General features: G+C 40.6%; 1 protein-coding gene across 1 annotated transcript in view; it reads left to right on the forward strand.

The window, feature by feature from the left end:
• The window catches only part of LOC129670142 (cytochrome P450 3A21-like), a 25,313-nt gene extending 6,979 nt beyond the window's left edge, over positions 1-18,334 (forward strand). The window contains exon 4 of the mRNA XM_055598597.1: positions 18,049-18,334. Coding sequence (XP_055454572.1) covers positions 18,049-18,198 — 150 coding nt within the window. The 3' untranslated portion in view covers positions 18,199-18,334. The remainder of the gene's footprint in view (positions 1-18,048) is intronic.
• Positions 18,335-23,473: the final 5,139 nt, after the last annotated feature.

Consider the following 23,473-nt stretch of genomic DNA (forward strand, 5'->3'; position numbering starts at 1 on the left):
TTTCAATACCGATAAAGTTTCTTCATTAATATTGTCAATGTTGTTTCCATTATAGAATCTTTAATTTTCCATTTATGGATGAGCATTCTATTGACAATTATTCTCTGCACTTTGGCCCATTGTGAATTTCTGTGTTAACCCATTACCACTTCATTAAAAATTTCTTTGATTAGATATGAGTGCTGAATTAATTTATTGATAAAAGACATAAACTTAGAAGGCAGTTTGATATTAAGACCATTCTCTTCAGGAGATAAAAGTTATGGAAAACATAGCAGAGGAATTAGAAAGGAAGGAATGGGGTATGTGTTTGAACAAAACACGTTGTGTATAAAGTATTAGCATTAGATAAAAGAGCAGAAAGTAATGGGGCTGGAGAGATGCTCAGTTGGTGAGAGTGTGTTCTGATCTTATAAAGGACCCAAAGTTTGGTTCCCAGCACCCAAGTCAGGTGGCTTATGGCTACCTGTAACTCCAGCTTCTGGAAGATTCATAACCTCTGGCTTCTGTGGGCACCTGCATACATCTGTGTGCACCTACACATGGACACACACGCACATTTTTTTCTTTTCTCAAGGTATTTTTGAGATGGGGTTTCTCTGTGTAGCCTTGGTTCTTCTGGTCTTGCTTTCTAGTTTCACATAGGCTGCTGCTGCTGCTACTGTTGTTGTGGTTTCATATTACTGATTTCATGTAGGGCTGACTTTATTTCCATGAGTGTGAGACCATATAGTGGAGTCCTTTCAGACTCTTCATTTTTATAGTACCACAATCCCCTCAGACTCAGATATCAATGGAGTGCAGCAATAAAGACTGTAAGATTGAGAGAGAGAGAGAGAGAGAACAGTTGTCTTCAGAGACACAGACAGGAGTCTGTGTGATTTTATTTCACACAGAAACTGTAAAATAAAATCAAGCATGTCAACATTCCAACATGATAAGAAAATGGCTCATGTAGTCCTACCTCTATCTGAGGAGCTTTGGCCACCAATGGATGGCTGCTGTGCAAAAGTGTGTTCTCATCAAAAACTCCTTGAAGTGATAAAAAAAACACTTCAAGATAATCTGTGAGGTTCTAGAACACTGTTGGTGGATATCTGATTAGGAGAGAAAGAGATTCTGGGATGGAGGTGATTGAGTATCCATGATGTGATTCACCTTCTCTCCTTTGGTATAAGATTGACCCACAAGGAGACCAGCAAAGCCAAAAATCTGGGCCCAGGGGATCCTTCAGACTCTGATAAATTAACCAAGAACCATGCATGGAGAGGATCTAGACTCCCTGCTAGATGTAGCCCATGGGCAGTTCAGTCTCCATGTGGTTTCCCTAGTAAGGGGAGCAGGGGCTGTCTCTGGCATGAACTCAGTGGCTGGCTCTTTGATCACTTCCTCCTGGTGAGGTAGCCTAACTAGGCCACAGAGAAATAGGATTCAAACAGTCCTGATAAGACCTGATAGGCTAGGGTAGGGTCAGATAGTAGGGGAGGAGGACCTCCCCTATCAGTGGACTAGGTGAGGGACATGGTGGGGGGCCAGGGAAGGAGGATGGAACCAGGAGGAGTTGAGGGAGGGGGCTACAGCTGGGATACAAAGTGAATAAATTATAAGTAATAATAATAATAATAATAATAATAAATAAAGATTGACAGAAGTTTTTGTCTTTCAGTCCAGGCTGGCCTTAAAATCACAGAGATTCACCTGCCTCTGCCTCTCCAAGTGCTGGGATCACAGGCATTCAGTATTATTCCCTGCACACAGTATTTAAAATAATAAAAATACAACTTTTTATAAAGTGAAAGTTTAATAAAGATTTCCTCACATGTCATTGTTGGGTAAGTAGTTCTGGTATTATTTTCTTTCTCACAGATATATGTGAAAGAAATTTTACAAATGATGAAACCATAAGGTCAGGGCATGGGGAGGGTACTAACGAACCTGAACTCCCCCAGGGGAAAACTTGCTTATATTTCAGGAGTCAGAAGAACAACCCTGTGAGGCAACATAGTTTCATTACAAACAAGATTGCACCCACAAAACCAACATTTCACCACACAGCCTTTACAAAATCCTGGCTTAGATCAATTTCCAACTTCCTGAGAAACCGCCATATTGATTTCCATAGTGACTGTACAAGTTTGCAGTCCCACCAGCAGTGGAGGAGTGCTTCCTTCGCTCCACATCCTCGACAGCATGTGCTGCCACTAGACATTTTTGATCTTTCACTTTCTTCCAGGTGTAAGATGGAATCTCAAAAACTTTTGATTTTCAATTCCCTGATGCCTAAGGGTGTTGGACATTTCTTGAAGTATTTCTCAGCTATTTGATATTTCTCTGTTGAGAATCCTCAGTTTGGATCTGTATCCCATTTTTAATTGGGTTATTCAGTTTGTTGATGTCCAGTTCTTGGATTCTTTATATATCTTGGATATTAACCCTCTGTCAGATGTGGAGTTGGTGATGATCTTTTCCTAGTCTACTGGCTGTCATTTTGTCTCATTGACAGTGTCCTTTGTCTTACAGAATTTTTTCAGTTTCATGAGGTCCCATTTATTAATTGTTGATCTTAGTGCTTGTGCTGTTGGCCTTCTGTTCAGGAAGTTGTCTCCTGTGCCAAGGCATTCAAGAATACTCCCCACCTTCTCTTCTATCAGGTTCAGTGTATCTGTTTTTATGTTGAGGTCTTTGATCCACTTGGACTTGCATTTTGTCTGGGTGATAGATATGGATCTATTTTCATTACTCTACATACCAAGTTCCAGTTAGACCAGCACCTTTTGTTGAAGAGGCTGCACAGGACCACAGTCAAACATTCAGCAGAGCTTGGGGAGTCCTGCAGAGGAGGAGAGGAGGGGCTGGAGGAACCACAGTGGTGAGGGACACACCATGAGAACTTGTGCCATAGAATCCACTGACAGGGACTCATGGAGACTTGAGAGATCAGAGGACCTATAGGAGTCTGACCTAGATCCTCTGCGTATACATTATGCCTAAGTGTCTGGGTGTTCTTCTGGAAATCCTAACAGTGGGGTGAGGCCTGTCCCTGACTCTTTTGCCTTCTTGTAGGACTTTTTTCACTCTACTGGTTGCCTTTTTCAGCCTTAATGAGATGGTATGTGCCTGGTCTTAGTGTAGCTTCCTATGCCATGCTTGACTGATATCTTTGGGAGGTCTGCTCTTTTCTGAGGGGAGTCAGGGCAGGGTGATGGGGTTGGCATAAGGGTATATCTAGGGAGAGAGGATGCACAGAGGAGAGGGTGGGGAAAAGGATGGAAGGGGAAAAGCCTACTTGATCATAGTGGATGATATCTTTGGTGTGTTTTTAGATTCGGTTTGCAAGTATCTTGTTGAGTATTTTTGCATCAATGTTCATAAGGGAGATTGGTCTAAAATTCTCTTTCTTGGTTGGATCTTTGTGAGGTTTAGGTATCAAGGTGACTGTGGCTTCAAAGAATGAGTTTGGTAGTATTCCTCTGTTTCTATTTTGTGGAATAGTTTGAAGAGAACTAGAGTTAGCTCTTCTTTGAAGGTCTGGTAGAATTCGGCGCTGAAACCATCTGGTCCTGGGCTTTTTCTAGATGGGAGAATTTTGATGACCACTTCTGTTTCCTTAGGGGATATAGGACTATTTAATTGATTTACCTGGTCTTGATTCAGCTTTGGTAAGTGGAATCGATCAAGAAAATTGTCCATTTCATTTAGATTTTCAAATTTTGTGGCATATAGGCTTTTGAAGTAAGACCTAATGATTGAATTTCCTCAGTGTCTCTCGTTATGTCTCCCTTTTCATTTCTGATTTTGTTGGTTTGGATGGTGTCTCTCTGCCTTTTAGTTAGTTTGGCTAAGGATTTGTCTATCTTGTTGATTTTTCTCAAAGAACCAGCTCTTGGTTTCATTGATTCTTTGAATTGTTGTATTTGTTTCTATTTTATTGATTTCAGCCCTGAGTTTGATTATTTCTAGCTATCTACTCCTTTTTGGTGTGTCTGCTTCTTCTTTTTCTAGGGTTTTTAAGTGAGCCATTAAGTTGCTTGAATGAGCTGTCTCAAATTTCTTCTCGAAGGCACTTAGTGCTATGAACTTTCCTCTTAGCACTACTTTCATTGTGTCCCACAAGTTTGGGTATGTTGTGTCTTCATTTTCATTGAGTTCTAAGAAGACTTTAATTTCTTTCTTTACTTCTTCCCTGACCCAGCTGTCAGGTAGTAGCAAGTTGTTCAGTTTCCATGTGTGTGTAGGCTTTTTGCTATTTCTGTTGTTGTTGAGATCCATCTTTATTCCATGGTGATCAAATAGGATACAAGGGATTATTTCAATCTTCTTGTATCTGTTGAGGCTTGCTTTGTGACCAACTATATGGTCTATTTTGGAGAAGGTTCCATAAGTTGCTGAGAAGAAGATAAATTCTATTGTGTTTGGGTGAAAAGTTTTGTAGATGTCTGTTAGGTCCATTTGATTCATGACCTCTGTTAGAGTTATTGTTTCTTTGTTTAATTTCTGTTTCGTTGACCTGTCTTTTGTTGAGAATGGGGTGTTGAAGTCTCCTGCTATTAATGTGTGGGGATCTACATGTGGTTTAAGTTTTATTAATGTTTCCTTTACAAATGTTGGTACCCTTGTTTTTGGGGCATAGAAGTTCAAGATTGTGATGTCTTTCTGGTGGAATTTTCCCTTAATGAGTATGAAGTGTCCTTCCTCATCTCTTTTTATTAATTTTGTTTAAAAGGTTATTTTATTAGATATTAGAATAGCTATTCCTGCTTGTTTCTTGGGTCCATTTCCATGGAAAACGGTCTTCTAACCCTTACTCTCAGGTAATGTCTATCTTTGACTTAGGTGTGTTTCTTGTATGCAACAGATTGTTGGGTCTTGTTTTTGCATCCATTCTGTTATTCTGTGTCTTTTTATTGGAGAATTGAATCCATTGATTTTGAGAGAGATTAATGACCACTGGTGTTAGATTCTTTGATTTTGCTGTTGGCTATGATAGTATGTTTGTGTGCTTGGCTACTTTTTGTTTTGCTGTAGTAAGGTTATTTATTTCCTGTGTTTTTCTGAAAGTAGTTAGTTTTCATGGGATTTATTTTTTCTTCTGTTATCTTCTTTAACGCTGGATTTGTGTGTAGGTATTGTTTAAATTTGTTTTTATCGTGGACTATCTTATTTTCTCTGTCTATCAGGACTGAGAGTTTTGCTGGATATTAGTCCGGGCTGGCATCTGTGTTCTCTTAGGGTCTGCATGATATCCATCCAGGCCCTTCTATCTTTCATAGACTCTGTTGAGAAGTCAGGAGTCATTCTGATGGGTTTGCCATTATATGTTACTTGGCCTTTTTCCCTTGCAGCTTTTAGTATTTTTTCTTTGTTCTGTATACTTACTGTTTTGATTATTATGTGGCAGGAGGATTTTCTTTTCTGGTCTAATTTATTAGATGTTCTGAAGGCCTCTTGTATGTTCATAGGTCTCCCCTTTAAGTTGGGGAAATTTCTTCTATGATATTGTTGAAAATATTTTCTGGGCCTTGGAGATGGGAACCTTCTTTTCCCTCTATTCCTATAATTCTTAGGTTTTGTCTTTTCATGTTGTCTTGGATTTCTTGGATGGTTTATGTCAGGAATTTTTCTTTTCTTTTTTTTCTTTATTAATTACACTTTATTCACTTTGAATCCCCCCGTGGTTCTCTCCCTCCTCCCGTCCCAATCCCTCCCTTCCTCCACCCTCTGCAGGAATGCCCCTCCCCAATTCCACTGATAGGGGAGGACTTCTTTTCCTTCCTTCTGATCCTAGTCAATCAGGTCTCATCAGGAGTGGCTGCATTGTCTTCTTCTGTGGCCTGGTAATGCTGCTTCCCCCTCAGGGGGAGGTAATTAAAGAGCAGGCCAATCAGTTCATGTCAGAGACAGTCCCTGTTCCTATTACAATGGAACCCACTTGGATACTGAACTGCCATGGGCTACTTCTGTGCAGGGGTCTTAGGCTATCTCCATGCATAGTCCTTGGTTGGAGTATCAGTCTCAGGAAAGGCCCCTGTGCTCAGATTTTTTGGTTCTGTTGTTCTCCTTGTGGAGTTCCTGTCTTCTCCAGATCTTACTGTTTCCCACTTCTTTCCTAAGATTCCCTGCACTCTGCCCAAAGGTTGCCCATAAGTCTCAGCATCTGCATTGATAGTCTGCAGGGCAGAGCTTTTCAGAGGTCCTCTGTGTCAGGCTCCTGACTTGTTCCCTCTTTTCTCCTTCTTCTGATGTCCAGCCTCTTTGTCTTTCTGGATAGGAATTGAGAATTTTAGCAAGAGTCCTCCCTCTTGATTAGTTTCTTTAGGTGTACAGATTTTAGTATTTTTTAGATTTGTTATTTTCTTTGTCAGATACATTGATGTCTTCCATTGTATCTTCCATACCTGAGATTCTTTCTTCCATCTATTGTAGTCAGTTGGTTATGTTTACCTCTGTAGCTCCTGTTTTCTTCCCTCTGTTCTTCCTCTCCATGATTTCCTCAGTTTGTGTTTGCTTTAATTTTTCCAATTCTATCTTCAGATCTTGAACCATTTTGTTTATTTCCTTCAACTGACTGACTGTATTTTCCTGTTTTTCCTTCAATTCCTTCACCTGTTTGTTTGAACATTCCTCTGTTTATTTTATTTATTTCAGTGATTTAATCATTTCCTCTCTGAAAGCCACAACTGTTTGGCTGCATCTTCCTGTATTTCTTTACAGATGGCCATAATCTGTTTGAATTTATTTTCCTCTAATTCTTTAAGCATTTTATTTGTTTCCCCCATTAACCTCTTCATAAGAAAAGATGTAAGGTCATTTTCTTGACTTTCACTTATGTTAGGGTGTCCAGAGCTACTTACCCCTGGATAACTGGGTTCTGGGAATGCCATATTCCTTTGCCTTTTGTTGGTTGTGTTTTTATGGTGGCCACTACCCATCCAACTGTCTCAGGTGTTGACTATTAATTTCTGATGCCTGCTGGAGTCCTAGGGTGGGGAGAATCCCCTTGGCAGGGTTTTGAAGGAGTTCTCAGCTTTTTGGGTATGGACAACTGAATGGTGGTGCTTCTCAGGAATTGTCACAGTTCACCTCAGGCCCATGGACCTGTGTGGTAACTGTGATGTTCAGGAAGGCTCTCCTCTCATCAGGAGAAGTCCTGGAGAAGGCTGCCTTGCTGCTGTTTCTTGCTCTGAATTTAGTGATCTGTTGCTGCTGCTCTTAAACTGTATTTGCTGAGCTCAGCCCTCTTGAAGAACCAGGGAGTCCTGTGGTTTCGTCAGTTTAGCTAGGGATAACTGGTAGCCCCGTGGAGCAGTATCTGAGGGCTGCTCCAATGGCTCTCAGGCTTTTGTAGGTCTGAGGTTGGAGCTGTGTGCCCCAGTACCCTAGCTATAATCAATGGCAGGTGAGCACAGCACTCATACGTGCAGTAGAAGACCAGAGCCTAGAGCCTGCAGGAACCCAGAAAATTTTCTGAAGCTGGGTGTCCTGAGGGTTGGACTTGATGTTTTCCTCACTATAGGGTTTCCTCCCTACAGGGACACCCAGACTATGGTGTTTTGGTGTCCACAGTTCTGTCTGGGATAGTGAGTAGAATACACAGGCACAGGCACATCGCTCCGCCTTGCTGGCGACTGGGTGCCTGGGCACCTGCAGGAACCCAGGGAACTTTTCCTGAGAACTTTTCTGGGGGGCGGGGGTGTTGGCTGAGTGCTCTGAGGTCAGACCTGCTATTCTCCTCCCCATGGGGTTTTCACCTGACAGAGAAACTCAGTATCTGGTGTCCTGGGGCCCACAGTTCTGTCTGGGATGGTGAATTGGGTGTGTAGGAAGGACTCTGTGCTGGCGGCTGTGTGCCCCACTCTGGGCTGGCTGCTGGGTGCCCACAGGACCCATCTCCTTTTCCAGGGATTGTCTGGGTGACCTAAGGTGGGTTCCAATCACTTCCTGCACTGTGGGATTTACTGGAAATCCCAGGCTTGGTGTTGCAGGGCCCAGGGTTCAGCCTGGGACAGTGATCAGAGCACACCAGCATATGGCTCTGGGCTGGTGATGGAGCACCTGGCAGGACCTGGAACTCTTCTTCAGTTTAGCTGGGTGACTGTGGGGTTTCCTCTCACCTGGGAAACACAATCGCTGGTGTTTTAAGGCCCAGAGTTTCATCTGCTTGTCACTCTGCAGACCTTGCTGTGCTGTTAATCAGAAAGAGTGTCCTCCCGGCGCCGCCATCTTGGATCCTCCTCGGAAAAGTCCATCTTACAGATTAGTTCATGTGCTCTTACTTCCGTGGGAGTCTTTAAGGCATTCATCCCCATCAGAGATGAGATGATGTTGTAGTTGAGGATTTTGTGGTTAATGTTTCAAGTTTTGACAAAACATATTTTATTCTTTCATCTTCTAATACTATTTACATATTTCTCTAAATTGTAAACTTGACTTTTATTTGAAAACTCATTTTCTTTGTGTACTAGTAGTAAAGTAGAACAAGTGACCTCAGTGTGATTCTTTACTTCTTCAACATTTCATGATGTTTAATGATAAGTTTATCATTTAAAGCATCAAACATTTCCAAATGTGTCCATATGTTTCTGGTGACCATGGGCTGGTACAAATATACATCATTCTTAAGCAAAGAACAATTTATAAAAATGAATAATATTTTGACTTGAGGAAAATATTTAAAACTTTATATTATACGCCAAATTCAGATATGAGTCCGACACACCAGATAACAGATGGTTACATGACGCTTCTATTAAATCTGTAAAGAATGTCAACTGCCGAGTTGTACCCAGTTCTCTTTGAAAACTGGTCACTGAACTGATTTTTGTGTTTCCTGTTTATAATTCTTTATTTTTGAGAAATTGGCCTATATTCATTCACCTGAAACTGTGTATTGTGGGACCCTTGCACATTTATGAGTATACATAACTCATTGAAAAAAAAAACATTATTTAGCTTCTCTTTTCTTGTTTACAGTTCATTTTCATAAGTGTGTAAGACTTTCTGTGCTGTGTGCTTTATATATTGCCATCTGTCTCTAATCAGGCTCTTTTTATAGTACACAAGCTATAACCTTTCAAGAATAAAGGAGAGGTTTAATTGTATCACTCTATAGTTCAGTTAAAAACAAATTAAATTTTCTCTTTAGAGTTGATTGATCATGAAGACTTTTTAAATTTATTTTTATACAATGTATTGTGATCAAGTTTTTCCTCTCTAACTCCTAGCTGATCCTCACCACTTGACAAGCAATCCAACTCCTTGACTCCATTCTCTCCGATTTAAAAAACAGGATAATATAGCAAACAAACCAAAATAAAACAAATGAAACAAAAATTATAAAGCATAGGAAACTCCCACACATGTACACACACAGCTGTTCAATCTGCAACATAGGCTTGTGCAATGGTGGCACAAACACAGTGGGAGTAAGTAACCAACCTATGATTAGACTAAAGGCTCACAGCAAGAAATGCTAACCACACCCAACACTGCTTTGTTGACCAAGCATCTGAGAATTGATAAGCCAAGTATCTAGTGTAAAATAAATATTATTTTTCTAAAAAGAAATCTCAGCTTCATCTGCCATAGAAATGCAAATGAAACTTACTTTGAGAGGCTGAGAAGTTCCTTGGATAAGAGTACTTTCTGTATATACTTAAGGCCTGTTTTATATTCCCAGCATATACTCCAAAATCTTGGTGTGGTCTTATGTAAGCCATTAATGCTAATTCACTTGGAACTGCACAGAAAGAGATTGCCTCAGCTTCTTGGCTACCTGCTTCAGTGACAGTTCTGCTTTCAGAAATAAAAAAGAGATTAATAAAGCCTAATACATGATATCTCTGGCTTCTTCAAGTGTATGTACGGGTGGAAACACCAACACACACCACTACACATACTGGTCCTTCTTGGAACTCACAGCGATATAATGACACAAGCATTTTAATATTTTAAAGCTTAGGCCTTTTAGCTAAGGCCATCTTTCAGCTACGCTTAACTTAATCTTGCTAATTCTGGCATTACATCTTGCCATGTGTCTTGCTATACCTCTTGTTCCACTCTGGTTTGTCCTTTCACCTCTGTGTCTTCTGGCTGAATCTTTCACATCCTATATTCCCTCCCAGCTTTCCTCTCTCTTCCTGCACAGCTATTGGCAGTCAGATATTTCTTACAGTAAATCAGATACAATGTTTGACTGCTTCTAGGGTAGTGAGGAAGGATGAATATTTATAAAATCTGAGTCCATAGGATGGGCCATAGAAATAACAATACCAAGGTTCTGCCAGTATTTAGCTCCTTGCTTGTACTAAATTAACAATTAAATATACACAGAAAAACCTTCAAAGAATTTACCCCAGCATCTCCCTTTTTCATACAATAATTGGTCTTTTCTCTAACATTAATAAACTATATACAATGAGAACGATTATGAGAATGATCAGGTAAGAATTATTTTTACAGTGTCCAGTCCTTTGTATCTGGCAACCTTGGAGGATGTCTCCACTCTCTATCCTATTTTGGTGAGTTCAAAGTTTTAAACTCAAATAGCTTTCCACTGCTATTCAAGATTTCACATCCTCTAATCTTCCTAAACTTGCATTTCCCACCTTTAAAACATGTTTGTAGTAGAACTTCCAACTTTCATAGCTTTCACCTACAACCTTAAAATACCTTCCTCTAACTGTTTTTCAACCTTCATAACTTGCCTTTACCATCCTTACATTTTCTTAGGCCCTAAAACACTTTCTTAGATTCTTCACCATTTAAGTTTTATGTCTTTATAAATTTATACCTCTTTTGTGCATTTTCTTTTTGAAATATGATAACAAGGAAAACTGTAAGACAAAATATCTAGTTTTCAACTCTATCAGAGACCTGAGCAAGATAAATTCTACCTGAGTCAACAGGAAGTGCAGAGCAAGCAGCTTCCAAATCTTGTAAATGAAAAAGGCTGCTGGGTACCTGAATAGTCACCGAAGATTACTCTGTATTGGTGAGGCATCCATCTTTGGACATCAGGCCCAGAAGACCTGACAGACTTTTCTGTGACTCAGGAATTTTGATGACTGCGCTATCTTGTCTTTGCAAAGTGGTCAATAAACTTACAAGTATCCTTCTTGTCCACAGTTTGGACAGCATGCTGTCATCAATCAGATTAAGGGCCTTTTCTTTGACTAGTGTCCATCTTTACTACTAGATTATAGGTTAAACTTCCTCTCTCCTTATAAGGACATGTGCAGTAACAACCTGGAATTTCTCTTCATGCAAATGAATTATTCCTCAGCCTGAGCCAATAATGTTCACTCACCAATAATGTTCACTCAAAAGCTGTACTCAATTTCTAAGGTTTATGTAGCCCTTGTTCCCTCCAAAAAAAAAAAATAGCTGTTTCACTGAAAATTGCCTCAAGAGAAAGCTGTTTCTCCCATACTCATACTGATTGAGATCCTGCCTAAGCAACACTCCCTCCAATACAGCCCAGTGTGCAATGTGCCTAGATAGCCAAAGGAGAAAAGCAGACTAGGAGTGGCAGCTGATGCCCACTGTGACCTCCAGTTTGAGGAAAAGGGTGAGTGCCCACCCACACCCCAGCCTCTGGCATTAGCTCAAAGGCCACAGGCTTCCCAAACTGAGGGCTGTCATTCTATCTTTTTTCTTTTGTTGTTGGTTTACCCTGTTGCATTGGGCTTAGACACATTTAATGGACAACAGAAACCTTATAACAAGGGTGACTCTTTGGATTTGATAGAAGGTCTGAAAATGTCTATGAGAAATATGACAGCCTGTTTGGTAGTCAGCAAAAACCAATATTTCCTCCCACCTTCACCCTCCCCCCAAAAAAACCCTGCCAACATAGGAATGGTTACACCCAAGAGAACACAGGAAATGAATAATTTCCCACAAGCAAAAACAAAAGAAGGAAGTCACACACACACTACTACCACAAACATCAAAATATCAGGAATCAACAATCATTAGTCATTAATATCTCTCAACATCAATGGCCTCAACTCCCTAATAAAAAGACACAGGCTAACAGAGGGGATGTGAAAACAGAATCCATTGATCTGCTGCATACAAGAAACACACCTCAACAACAAAGATAAACATTACTTGAGAGGAAAGAGTTGGAAAAAGTTTGTCCAAGCAAATGGATCCAAGAAGCAAGCTGGAGTAGCCATTCTAATATCTAATGAAATAGACTTTCAAATAAAATTAATCAAAAGAAATGAGAAAGGACACTTATGTTCATCAAAGGAAAAAGTCCACCAAGATGACTTCTCAATACTAAACATTTATGCCCCATATGCAAGGGCACCCACACTTGTAAAAGAAATATTATTAAAGCTTAAATCTCACATAAATCCCCATGCATTAATAGTAGGAGACTTAAACACCCCTCTCTCACCAATAGACAGATCATTGAGACAGAAACTAGAGAAATAATAAAACTAGCAGAGGTCATGAACCAAATGGACCTAAAAAATATCTACATGAGAGATAATACCAATACTCCTCAAACTATTCCACAAAATAGAAACATAAGGAGCATTGACAAACTCATTTTATGAGGCCACAGTCACCCTGATGCCTACACCACTCAAATACCTAAGAAAGAAAGACAAGTTCAGACCAGTTTCCCTTATGAAGATTGATGCAAAAATACTCAATACAATATTCATTAACCAAATTCAAGCACACATCAAAAATAGCATCCACCATGCTAAAGTAGTCTTCACATGATAAAACAGTCTTCATCCCAGGCAAAACAGGGGTGGTTCAATATATGAAAATACATTAATGTAATCCACCATAAAAACACCATATAAACTGATAATCCACCATATAAACTGAAGAAAAAAAATACACATGATCATCTCATTTAAAAGCACTTGAAAAAAAATTGAACACCTCCCATGATAAAAGTCTTGGAAATATCAGGGATACAAGGTACATACCTAAACATAATAAAGTGAATATCCTAATTGCGTTTATTATAATTAAAGCAAGCCTATTGCCAGCATCAAATTAAAAGGAAAGAAACTTAAAGCAATTCCACTGAAATCAGGGACAAGACAAGACTGCCAATTCTCTCTATATCTCTTCAATACAGTACTTGAAGTCCTAGCCAGAGGATTAAGACAACTAAAGGAGATCAAAGGAATAAAAATTGGAAAAGAAGAAGCCAAAGTATCACTTTTTGTAGATGATATGATGTGTGACTTAATCTTTAGTAATGTTTCTTCTATGAATGTGGAAGAAATATCCTATGAATAGAAACATCTACGCATTTGAGACATAGATGTTCTGAATTGAGACCTCATCTTGGTGGATTTTTTTTCCTTTGAGGAGTATGTCGTTGCCTCCCCATCCCTTTTGATTAATTTTGGTTAAAGTCTATATTTTTAGATACTGGAATGGTTACTCCAGCTTGTGTTTTGTGTCATTTGCTTGGAAAAACTTTTTTTAGCCTTTTCCTCTGAGGTAATGTCTTATCTTTGCTACTGAGGCATGCTTCTTGGATGTGGCAGAATGATTTATCCTGTTTTCACATTCATCTGTTAGCCTGTGTCTTTTTATTAGGAATTGAATCAAATGATGTTGAAAGATATTAATGACCCATGATTGTTAATTTCTGTTATTTTTATGATGGTGATTGTAGCACACCTCTTTACAGGTGTTTAAGTGTGTGTATGTTTCTCTTCTTTCAGGTTTTGCTCTTCTGGGAGTATTCATTTCCCATGTTTTTTTAGATGTAGTTAATCTCTTTCAGTTGGAGTTTTCCTTCAAGTATCTTCTGTAGAGCTGGGTTTGTGGATAGCTACTGTTTAATTTTTTTTTCCTCTTTCATGGAATATCTTATATTCTCTATCTATGGTGATTAAAAGTTTTACTGGGTATAATAGTCTGGGCTGACATCTGTGGTCTCTTAGAGTTTGTAGTATATCTGCCTGACCATTCTGGCTTTTAGAGTCTTTGTTGAGAAGTTGGCTGAAATTCTGAGTGGTCTGCATTTATATGTTACTTGGCCTTTTTCCCTTGTTGCTTTAAATATTCTTTCTTTGTTCTGTACATTTAGTGTTTTGATTATTATGTTGTGGGGGCTTTGTGTACTATATTTGGTTTTCTGTAGGCTTTGTGTATGTTTATAGGCATTCCTTTCTTTAGAATGCGGAAGTTTTCTTCTTTGAATTCATTGAAAATATTTTCAGAGGTCCTTTGTGGAAGGCTCCTGTCCTGTTCCCTGTCTTCTCCTACTTCCGATGTCTATCCTGTTTGATAGACATCTATCTATCTATTCTGAATGAGAATTAAGCATCTTCCTTAGGGTCATCCTTGTTGTTTAGCTTCTTTAGGACTATATGTTTTAGTATGTTTATCTTATATTATATGTCTAATATCCAGTTATAAGTGAGTTTATACCGTGTGTTTCTTTTTGCTTCTGGGTTACCTCACTCAGGATGATCTTTTCTAGATCCCACCATTTGCCTACAAATTGCATTATTTCTTTGTTTTTAATTGCTGAGTATTATTCCATTGTGTAAATGTACCATAATTTCTGTATCCATTCCTCCATTGAGAGACATCTAGGTTGTTTCCAGATTCTACCCAAACAGGGTATCAAAGGAGATACTGAGACTCATAGCCAAGCTCTGGGCAGAATGCCAGAAACCTTATGGAAGAAGAGTGAGATAGAAAGACCTGGAGGGGACAAGAACTTCACAAGGAGAACAACAGAGCCAAAAAACCTGGCCCAGGGGGTCCTATAGACCAGTACTCTAACCAAGGACCATGCATGGAGACAACCTAGACACCCTGTTCAGAGGAAGCCCATAGCCTGCTCAGTTTCCAAGTGGGTTTTTTAGTAAGGGGAACAGGAACTGTCTCTGACATGAAATCAGTGGCTAGATCTTTGATCACCTCTCCCTGTGGGTGCATCTTGCCAGTCCACAAAGGAAGATGATGCAGCTAGCCCTGATGAGACCTGATAGGCTAGAGTCAGATAAAAGGGGAGGAGGTCCTTCCCTATCAGTGGACTAGGGGAGGGACATGGGGGAGAAAAGAGAGGGTGGGTGGGACTGGGAGGAGACAAGGAAGGGGGCTACAGTGAGGATACAAAGTAAATAAATTGAAACAAACAAATGATTTTTAAAGCCCTGACATGACACTATGAGACAAGGAACCTCCAGAAAGAAAAATATTTTCTGGGCCTTGGAGCTGGTAGTCTTCTCCTTCTTCTATTCTTATTGTTCTTAGGTTTGGTCTTTTCATAGTGCCCCAGAATTTTCAAATGTTTTGTGTTAGAAACTCTTCAGATTTAACATTTTCTTTGTCTGATGTATAGATTTCTTCAACTGTGTCTTCTATGCCTGGGAATTTCCTCTTCCATCTCTTGTATTTTGTTGTTTATGCTTGTGTCTATAGTTCTTGTTCTCTTCCCTAGGTTCCCCATCTCCAGGATTCCTTCAGTTTGTGTTTTTCTTGTTGCTTCTATTTTCATTTTTCAGGTCTTACACTGAAATCCATTTCCTTCCCCTGTTTCATTCTATTTTCATTAAGCCATTTATTCATTTAATCTTTAAAGGCATCCATCCAACTTTATAATGTTGGATTTGAGGTCATCTTCTTGTGCTCCAGCTGTGTTAGGATATCTAGGGCTTGCTGTAGTAGGATGGCTGAGTTCTGGTGGTGCCATGTTGCCCTGGCTCTTGTGGATTGTGTTCTTCTGCTGGCCTTTAGCCATCTGGTTGTTCCTGGTGTTTTCTCAGTGTTTCTGATGCTTGAAGGACTCCTCAGGGAGGCAGGCAGAGCCTTGGCTCTGACAATGGGGCTCAAAGAACAGCCCACTGCTCACCGGTGCAGGATGTGATTCAGGTGGGCCTGAATGTTCCTGGGGTCCCACAAGCCTCCCCAATAAGGGAGGTAAAGCCGTGGGCCCGACCATGTAGCTCAGAGAACAGAGTACAACTCACCTCTGCTATCTGCACCCCAGGAATACCAGATAGGTAAGGATTTGGCTAGGAAGGGTCCTTGGGTAAGTGGGCGATGAGACTTCAGAAAAGCCACAAAGCTCATTTCTGCTAATTGTGTGCCCCAGGTAGACCCAACAGGTAGGGGGGTTGTTTAACCTGGCTGTTCCTGGGACCCTGCAGGCCTGCTAGTGAAGGCAGGTGGTGATATTTGGTGGTCAGCCTGCAGCTCACCTCTGCTGGCTGTGCCCCAGGTGAACCTTGAAGTTAGGGGACTAGTGGAGGTGTGTATAACCTGGGTGTTCTTGTGTCCAGTCAGGCCTTGATGTTCCTAGGACCCTGCAAGCTCCTAGGACCTTGCCTCCTTAGGAAGTCCTGAGACATGGTTGGGAGAAAATGTTCAACCCCTTCTGGTTCTGCCCCAGATGCCCCGAGTTTCTGGGTGTCCCTGGGGCCCTGCTACCCTCATCAGGAGATGTATGATAGAGCTCACTGGACAGAGCTCAGATCACCTCCGTTGGTTGTGTCCCATGAGGACCAGGCAGGCAGGGAATTGGTGGGAAGTGTTCTCCATATTCTCCTTTTTCTGAACTCACATGACCAATTCTCATTTGAGGTGTTTCACAAGGAGATTATGCTAAGACTAAGTTAGTTTATGCAATTTAATTCAGTAGTTGTTGACTATATAAATAGGTGGAAATTACTACTTAGATGTAAATATTTAAGTGCCAATATGAACAGAGCAGCATTGTTTGCTACATGAACCAATAAAGACAGTGGGCAGTATCAAGTTTGGATTATTGTTTAGGGAACATTTGGTAATTTACACTATTGATCACTAATTTACTTGAGTATGAAACTCTATAAAGGAAAGAGATCTGGGTAACATGCCAGAGAGCTGATGCTGGTAAGTGAATTGGGGTCAAAGGGAAACCTGAATATAGACTCACAATCCTGTACAGGCATGGATAATTGTGTGAAATGTCCAGAAAGTCACTAAGCAAACACACAACAGAACTACACACAACAGAACAGAAAACAGTGGTTCTTTTGGCCTCTGCAGTCCCTTGGGGTTGGCTCTCACTCGCATGGCCCTGGGCTTCTCTATACTCACAGCTGGTGTCCTTGGTGTCTTTGTGAAGTACCACCACACTCCCATTGTCAAGGCCAATAATCATGCTCTCACTTACATCCTGCTCATCACTCTGACCTTCTGTTTTTTCTGTCCCTTGCTCTTTGTTGGCCATCCCAACACAACTACCTATGTCCTAAATCATAGAGGTGTCTGGGTATCAATTGTACACCACAGTGTCTTATTTATAGGTGTCTGAATATCAATCCTAGGGTTTTGATTCTGCTATGCTGACACTAACCTTCAAGAACAAGGGAGTGGCCCCTGCCTATAATTCCAGCCCAAGAAAGTAGAGACAAAGAGTCACAAGAGCAAGTTGACTAGTGAAACAAGCTCTATTGACCATCTGTGGGTTCACTCAGTGACTAATGCAGAAAGCAATAGAGGGATATTCTATTACAGCACCCTCAGACCTTCATAGGCATGCACACCCAAATATACATATGCACCCACTCACATGTGCACCCAAAGACATGCAAACACACATACATACATCACCCATATATGTACACCAAATGAAAATGTACGTGTTAAAGCAACAAAGCAACATCAAGACCAAGTCCTCATTATTTGTCTTCATTGTGTTCCTATCACTTTACAAGCAAGGAGGTAAGGAGGGGCACTTTCTGCCTCCCTCTAGCCTACGTCAATTGAATGGTGTTTTGTTTTGTTTTTCTTTTGTTTTGGAGGGGGGTGTTTTGGTTTTCTTCTGTTTTGTTTTGTTTTTGCAGTGCTGGGAGTCAAACCTGGGATGTTGGTCCTAAGGCAAACACTATTCCACTGAGGCACATTCCAGCCTTATCAATGGACTTCCTGGATTTCCTCATATTGTCTCTGTGTGGGGAGCACAGACTTTGTCCCCAGGTGGTGGCACTATTGGGTAAAGTTTCCAAGCCTTTGGGACATGGAGTAAGTATGTCTCTAAGACCTGGCTTTGATTTTTTATAGGCTGACCCTGTTACCTGTTCTATCTCTACTCCTAACGTTCAGATGAAGTGCAGTCAGCCCACTTCCTGCTCCTGCTACCATATCGTCACTGCCTGTTGCCACAGCTTCGTCCACCATACTTCCCTGCGTTCCTCTGGAACTAAAAGCTGAGTATCCCTGCCTTCCCTTAAGATGATGTTTGTCAAAGACATTTTATTACAGCAAGAGAAAAGTAAAGCTAAAATAGATTGTCAAGACAGTTAATTAATTGTAGAAATTTTTATAAAGATAAACCTTATGAAATGTTGCTGAATGTGTGTTGTTGTTGTTTTCATTTCTTTCTAGTTTCTGTTTTAAAAAAGTATAATCAAGTGCTCAGCACCCTCCATGGTGAGTGTCTTTTTCGAAGGCCTGCCTTTCCACGTTTATACTTCATCCTGCCCTCAGAGTTCTTGATGCTTGCTGAGCTGGAGGGCCTCTGGTGGTCTAATTGACACATGAGATCCCAAAAGCAGACAAAAGAGTCAGAGACAACCCAGGCTCCCACTGTTAGGAGTCTGACAAGAAGACCAAGCTATAAAACTATAACATATATACAGAGGGCCTAGGTCTGTCCCGTGTGGGCACTGTGCTTATTGCTTCAGTCTCTGCGAGCCCCTGTGAGCCCAGGCTAGTTGATTCTGTGGGTTTTCTTGAGGTGTCCTTGACCCCTCTAACTCCTACAATCCTTCCTCCCCCTCTTCTAAAGGACTCTCCTAACTCCAGCTAATGTTTGTCTGGGGGCCTCTGCATATATTTCCAGCAGTTTCTGGGTAAAGTCTCTAATGACCATTAGGCTAGGCACCAATCTGTGAATATAGCAGAATATCATCAGGAATCATTCCATTGACTTTTTTTTTTTTTTTTGCCAGTTTTACTTGGTTCTATCCTAGGTCTCAGCAGTCCAGCTTCTTGTTCCTGGCCCTCCAGACAATGTCAGCAGTGGGCTGCCTCTAGTGGCATGAGTTTCTAGCTAGCCACTCATTGGTGGGCCACTCCACAATTTCTGTGCCACCTTTACCCCAGCACATCATGTAGGCAGGGCAAATTATAGGTTGAAAGTTATGTGACTGGGTTGGTGTCCAAATCCTACCACTTAAAGTCTTGCCTGATGACAAGAGATGGCCCATTCAGGCTCCATATCCCCCAGTTGCTAGGCATCTTAGGGTCACCCTCACCAATTCCTGGGAGTTTGCATTACAATAGGTTTCTAGCTCATCCCTGAGATGCACCCCTTAGTTCCAGCTGTTTCTTCCAGTACTCTCTCCCTCTATCCTTCCCTCACCTGATCCCTCTTGTTCCTATACTCCCCTACGCACAATGTCTGTTCTATTTCCTCTTCCCAGGGAGATTTATGCATCTAGCCTTGAATCCTCCTTCTTACTTAGCTTCTCTGTAGTATGGCTGCTTGTTTTTTCTCCTGGCCCCACGTTCCCAGAATAATGACTCATGAGACTCAAAATACGTTTACAGATAAGTAGGCCATATAGCTAGGCTCTTCTCTGACTATCTCATAACTTAAAATAACCCATTTCTACCAATCTACCTTCAGCCATGTGTCTGGTGACCTCTACTCAGGTACCATGCATCTATCCTCTTTCATGTTTTCCCAGGGGTGAATCTCCCATGCCTGACTCTATCTAAGAATCCTCTCTGCCTGCCAGATATCCCATCTTCTAGTCTACCCTTTCTTATAGGCCATAGAGTTCTTTTTTTAATTGACAGATGATGCTTCCATGCAAACACAAGCGATTCCTCCTACACTTCGCTGGGTCTGTGTGTTGTAGCATGGCTATCCATTACTTTACAGCTAATATCTATTTATAAGTGAATGCATACTATGTTTGTCTTTCTGAGTCTGGGTTACCTCAGTCAAGATGATCTTTTCTAGTTCCATCCATTTGGCTGCAAATTGTAATGATGCCCTTGCTTTTAACAGCTGAGTAATACTCCACTGTGTAAATGTTTCACATTTTCTTTATCCATTCTTCAGTTAAGGAACATCTACATTGTTTTCAGTTTCTGGACAGTATACATAAAGCTGCTATAAATATAGTTAAACAGGTGTCCTTGTGGTAGGGTGGAGCATCCTTTGGGTATATGTCCAAGAGTGGTATAGCTGGGTCAATTCCCAATTTTCTTTGATTTCTAAAATATCTGTACAAGTTTGTATTCCCACCAGCAATGGAAGAATGTCCCCTGCTCCACATCCTCTCCAACATTACCTGTCACTTGTGGTTTTGATCTTAGCCATTCTGATGGATGTAAGATGGAATCTCTGAATCATTTTGATTTGCATTTCTGACGGCTAAGGATGCTGAACATTTCTTTAAGTACTAAAGGCTGCAGACTAAGTTTAGTTCTCTGTTTAATGCTAATTAAAACTTTTGTCCTTTAGTTTTTTGCTGTTAAGTTTTAATACAATATTATAGGATTGATAAGATTTGCTAGCCCCTTTACAAATTATGTTTAAATAAGAGTTTTGCTTTGATTTTAGTTTAAAAAGAGCAGATTTAAAGTTATGCTAAAGATTATAGTTGAGTACAAGATTGAGTTTTACCTAGTACCTTTGTTTAGGTTGTTTTTTTAAGGTTAAATTTTAAATGGATAATCATAAAGTTTGTCTATGTAGGTCTACCTAAACTTTGGTTTTAAAACATACATTAATAAGACATGCTTACTCAAATCTTGTCCCATAATTCATCGTTCTGACTTACCTCTCAGATCAAGCTCACAGATGGACCCTTGGACCCTGATATTTTGGTTATGTTGTTCTCCTTGTGGAGCTCCTGGCCCCTAAAGGTCTTCCTATCTCCCCCTTCTTTCATAAGATTTCCTGCCATCAGGGGCTTGTCTGAGACTGATTCTCCAACCAAGGACCATACATGGATATAACCCAGAACCCCTGCTCAGACATAGCCCATGGCAGCTCAGTCCCCAAGCGAGTTTCCTAGTAAGGGGAACAGGGACCGTCTCTGACATAAACTCAGTGTCTAGCTCTTTTACCTTCATACCTCCTGTGTGAGGAGCAGCCTAGCTAGGCCACAGAGGAGGACATTGCAGCCAAGTCCCGGTGGGACCTGATAAGCTAGGGACAGATGGAAGGGGAGGAGGACCTACCCTATCAGTGGACTTAGGGAGTGGCAGGGAGTAGATGAGGGAGGCAGGGTGGTGTTGGGAGGGAATGAGGGAGGGGGCTACAGCTAGGATATAAAGTAAATAAACTGTAATTACTATAAAAATTAAAATTTAGTTAAAAAATATATTTTCTGCCATTAAAAAACAAGAAAATCATGAAATTTGCAGGCAAATGGATGGAACTAGAAAAGATCATCCTGAGTGAGGTGTCCCAGAAGCAGAAAGACACACATAGTATATACTCACTTACAAGTGGATATTAGACATATAATATAGGATAATCATACTAAAATGTATACTCCTAAAGAACCTAAACAAGAAGGAGGACCCTGGGTAAGATGCTCAATCCTCATTCAGAAAGGCAAATGGGATAGACCTCAGAAGAAGGGGAAAAGAGGGAACAGGACAGGAGCCTATCACAGAGGGCCTCTGAAAGACTCTACCATACAGGGTATCAAAGCAGATGCTGAGACACATAGCCAAACTTTGAGCAGAGTGCAGGGAAATTCAAGAGACTACTTAAAGTGAGTTTTTAATACAGGAATCCACAGTGTAGGAGGTCAGCATAGAATAAAGCAAAAGTTGTTGGTGTAATGATTAGGTGTGAGACAGTGGTCCTAGGGAGGCGGCTCAGGAGGTAGAGCCCCAGCAGATCTTACAGTGGGTTTGGTTTTCTACACCCACATGGGGACTCAATTATCTACTTTCAAGGGATTTGAAACCCTCTCTGGCCTCTGTGGCCACTGCACTGCACATTCTAAATAGACTTGCAGACTAAACACTCATGCACACAAATTAAAAATAAATATTTTTGTTTCAGGGTGCAAAAATTTTATATAACTCATGTCTTGGGTCTGTAGATTGCCTCTTTCTCTGATCATGGTCTCAGTCACATGGGAGACTATCACTTTTCAGGTCTTAGAGCTGTAAGACCAGTGGGCATCAGCCTCCAGCTAGGAAAGACCGGGGCTTAGTGGCTCCTGCTTATCAGTGACTCCTGACATGCTTATCAGGCTACCTCATGCTGAAAATGGACCTTAATGATTTATTTTGTGCAGGTTCCTCATTTTCTTTCATTTTTGTTGGTCCTATTTTCAAATTTATTTTTAACTTTTTGAACTGATCTAACAATTTTTAACTCTCTTTAGCATAGGATCAACATTCTACTAAGGTTTCTAAAAGCATCTAGTTATGTTGTTAATTGTTGATGTGTTAATTTATTTCTTAATTGTTGACTTAGTGGATTCCTGAGTTAGCCCTCTCATACAAAGAATAAAGCAGCATCTGACTGTAGTTAGATTTGCTGTAGTTATTTTTGCTACAATTATGAGAGAGGCCAGGACTGAAGTCACCAACCCTTTCTGCTCTTTAAATTACCCTCTGTCAGTGTTAAGTGTATAGTGCATTTGTGAATGTGTGCTTCGTCCTTAAAGGCTCTCATTGATCACAATTTCCTTCTCTGTCCTTCACCACCCTACCTATCTTTCACTGTCACATGGAGATGGTGGCTCAGACTACTCTGTTGTAATTCTTAGAGCCCAGAATTTTGCACTGAGCCATGTAACACAGTGATTAGCAACCTCTGGGTCCCAAACCCCTTATGGGTAAAATGACCCTTTCCCAGGGATCACCTAAGTCCATCAGGAACTGCATTAAAATGTCATAACCTCGAGAAGGTTGACAACCACTAGGGTAACACATCAATATCATGGATGTAGTCAGTTATGAGCCTAATGGCTTCTCTTACTGCTATCTAAGACTGAACTTTGACTTTTCAGAGAAACTGAAAAGGATAAGTAAATAATACTGATAAAGGTTTTATGTTGTATGATTAATTTTAGCTCAAGGTACTATAATTATCACCTTGCCTCTATCTGCAGCCAATAATGGAATATGGGTGTTGTTAGTCTGTGTATTCTGTCTGCCTGTGCACTATCTGCTTAGTTAGACCATGTGTTTATAGCAGGCATTGAAATGTGAAAATGAATGCATTAACGAATAAAGTGCTGAAGTCATCAGGACATACTGTATGTACAGACTAGTTTCTGTCACATCTGCAAACCAATTCTCAATGTACACATTTTGTCACGTTTAAATCTATTACCTTAAAGAACAATTTTTACAGAAACCATGTCTGCTTTAATGACTCTCTGTAGGCTATATTTTGCATTCGATTGTCCATAGTGCCGGCTGATATTTAGTCTCAAGAAATAACTAACCTATCCCACCCAGATGGATTAAAGGCTTTGTAACAGGGTCCCAGACCTTA

This window comes from Psammomys obesus, unplaced genomic scaffold, assembly GCF_907164565.1.
Source record: "Psammomys obesus unplaced genomic scaffold, mPsaObe1.curated_primary_1811, whole genome shotgun sequence".
Lineage (NCBI taxonomy): Eukaryota > Metazoa > Chordata > Mammalia > Rodentia > Muridae > Psammomys > Psammomys obesus.